Source organism: Myotis lucifugus, unplaced genomic scaffold, assembly GCF_000147115.1.
Source record: "Myotis lucifugus unplaced genomic scaffold, Myoluc2.0 scaffold_91, whole genome shotgun sequence".
NCBI classification, from domain to species: Eukaryota; Metazoa; Chordata; class Mammalia; order Chiroptera; family Vespertilionidae; genus Myotis; species Myotis lucifugus.
In genome coordinates, this window is record NW_005871139.1 from 2,177,594 (window position 1) to 2,180,389 (window position 2,796).

General features: G+C 60.2%; 1 protein-coding gene across 1 annotated transcript in view; it reads right to left on the minus strand.

The window, feature by feature from the left end:
- The window catches only part of COL2A1 (collagen type II alpha 1 chain), a 30,351-nt gene extending 27,853 nt beyond the window's left edge, over window positions 1–2,498 (minus strand). Inside the window, exon 1 of the mRNA XM_006091480.3 lies at window positions 2,413–2,498. Within this exon, the coding sequence (XP_006091542.1) occupies window positions 2,413–2,497 (85 nt within the window). The 5' untranslated portion in view covers window position 2,498. The remainder of the gene's footprint in view (window positions 1–2,412) is intronic.
- Between the last annotated feature and the right edge of the window lie 298 nt (window positions 2,499–2,796).

Sequence of the window (2,796 nt, forward strand, 5' to 3'; positions counted from 1 at the left end):
GAGCCAGCACCGTAACCGGATCCCCTAGGTGTGGACGGAGGAGCCCAGCACCACCATAATTGCAGTTCCAAACGGCTGCCGATAGCATCCCGGCGCGCCCGATCGGGTTCCGCTCATTACCGCAGCGCCGCATAAGTGATTCTTTGTAGCAGGCCAATTAAAAAGTTACCTCTTTCGGGGAACGGCTTCGCTCCGCCGCCGAATTGCGCAGGGCTGGAGTCCGGGAGGTGGCGGCGGGCGGGCACAGGGGGGCATTGTGGGAGAGGGTGTCGGGGAATCCGAGGGAACCCACCGGACCTCGCCTCGCATGAATGGGGCTTTTCTCGAGCGCACACAGAGCCCGATTCACAGGTCTCCGCAAGGAACCAGTTTAAATAAATACGGGCAGCGTTTCAGCCCCATCTGGAAGCCATCGCTGCCAATCTCCCAACGCAAACAAGCCTCACAAAGGAGGATTGAGGTCTCTCCCCCTCGCCGAGGAGCGCTTTCGGAGGCGAGGGCTGTGAAATGCAGATGTGGGTCAAAGACGCCACCGCCAATAAGTTTCTCAAACTCTTGGAAAGATGGGGAGGAGGGGCGTGCCCGAGCTCCAGGTTTCTGACATTCCTGACGTCCACGCCGACTGCGCCTTTCCCCACGTCAAATAGTTAGGTCCGCCCGCCGACCATAGGGGTTGGCGGTATGGAGCTGGGATACTCCCGGGCGCAAAATCAGCCACTGGGATGCACTCTCCCTGCGGGGGGAGAAGCGGCGACTCGAAGAGCTGGGCCCAAGAAACTGTGGAATTCACTCCCTCTCGAGGAAGCGGCGGCAGTGAGAGAGCTCTGCCACTTAAGTGAGCGCCTCCAATACCAGGTGGAGAATCTGGGAATTATTTTACAGTCACCTAGCTAATTCCTTTGTGCACTAAAGCAGAGGTCAATCAAGAAAACAGCTTTGTGGGCGTGTTCATGTAAATTTAGGACAAAATATAATCAGTCCTACATTTACATGACACCGTATAGACACCGTATTCCAACAGGTGCCCCAGAGCGCACCGCCAGCCTATTAGCGCACCACACAACACCTGGCCAGGACCTCCTGCCCCAGGCTTCCTGCGGCTGCGCAGCGGGCTCCAGTCCTGCCCCGCCTGGGTCAGCCACTCTAATGAGCGGAAAGTCCTCCCAGGCCCGCAGCCTTAAAGAACCATCTCTGGGGACAGCCTGGTGGGAGAGAGACAGCACACAGCCTCCTCGAGGGACTTTGACTCCCCCTTTACCCCCCCCCCCCAAAGAAAGGTTGCCCTGCGATTGATTTACAATCTGTAACATACAAAGACAGGGCTGGAATCCCAGCCATCGGAAACGTGCCCAAACACGTGGAAAAAAGTCTCTCTACCTAATACACTTTCCAGGCTTCGTTTGTCCTGAATATAATCCCAGACTGAAGGACTTTTGCGGAAGGAGGCCATGGCACGGTGCGGGCCGAACCGCCTTTGAACCAGATTGTAAAACTGCCATCTATCTCTAACTATATTGGGTTGAAATAGTTATAGCAATCGACCAACCGTGTACACACACACACACGCACACGCACACGCAGCCTGGCTCGGTGAGTTTCAGAAACAGAAAAGTAACTCATTGTAGTACCTCGGGAGTTTGGGGGGGAAGACCGCGGAGAGGGGGCGCTATTTCCAGGGGCGTTTGAAAAGCACGGTCTGATTGGAATGTTATCACCTTTCAGATGGCCTCTCTTCTGGGAAGTTTCAGGGGGAAAGCCGAGATGCGAAAGAGGGCTGCACCTTGCTCCGGCCAGTGCGGAGGGGGAGGGAGCCGCGAGGGGCGCTGAGGTCGCACAGCGCCTCTCCGAAGCCTTTCTTTGTGGCCTCGGATTTCAGCCACCAGTTTCAGAGCATCTCCTTTGTCTACCTCCTCTTTGAACCCCCCAGCGACCAACCCCTGGCCACGACTGCAAGGTCCACCCCTTGGCGCTGGCTGGCTCCTTCGCCAGTCCTTTCTCTCCTACTTCTAAGAACGATGGGCCACGACCTGTTTTGCTGAACTGAGTGCTTCGAGGAGGCGAGATGTGTGCGTGTGCTCCTCATTATCAACACTGGTGAAGAGGAGCGCGCTTAAGTCTGTGCGCAAACCTCTCCAACACGACACTTTGCTTATTTAATATCCCGAGGCCGAGTCGGGACCTGCACATGCCTCTGATCGTAACCCGCCTGGAGGACTCGGGAAGGAGCCGCTGCCTTGCAGACCTCCACTCGGCGAGCTCTGAGCACCCTGCGCCCGAGTCTCGGCTCACTGTGACCCCAGGAGCCGCTCCCACCCGGACCCGCGGGCTCCAGCGCAGCAGGGACCGGCTAGGTCTAGGAGGACGCGGAGGGGCAGCACGGAAGGGCGGCGGGCAGGGACTTGGGCGACTTACGGACATCCTGGCCGTGACACCGAAGGACAGCGGCGACGAGCAGCGTCAGCAGCACCAGCGTCTGGGGAGCCCCGAGGCGGATCATGGCTCACCGCGGGGCCTGGCCGGGCCGGCCGAGCGGAGCGCAGCGAGGCGGCACGAGCACGGCGTGGGTGCGGGTCTCACCGCGCCCTCATGCAGGAGGCCCGAGGAGCAGGAGGAGGAGGCAGGAGACCCGGCAGCCCAGCGGCGCTCTGCGTCTTCTCCTCGCCGCGGCGCCCGTTATATGCGCCGGGCCCCACTGGAGGCTGGTGAACTGGCCCAAACCGCGGGCCGCCCCCGGCCCCCCGCGGGGCTGTAACCTGAGACCCCGCCCCCGGAGCCCGCCCAGGCCCCGCCAGAGCC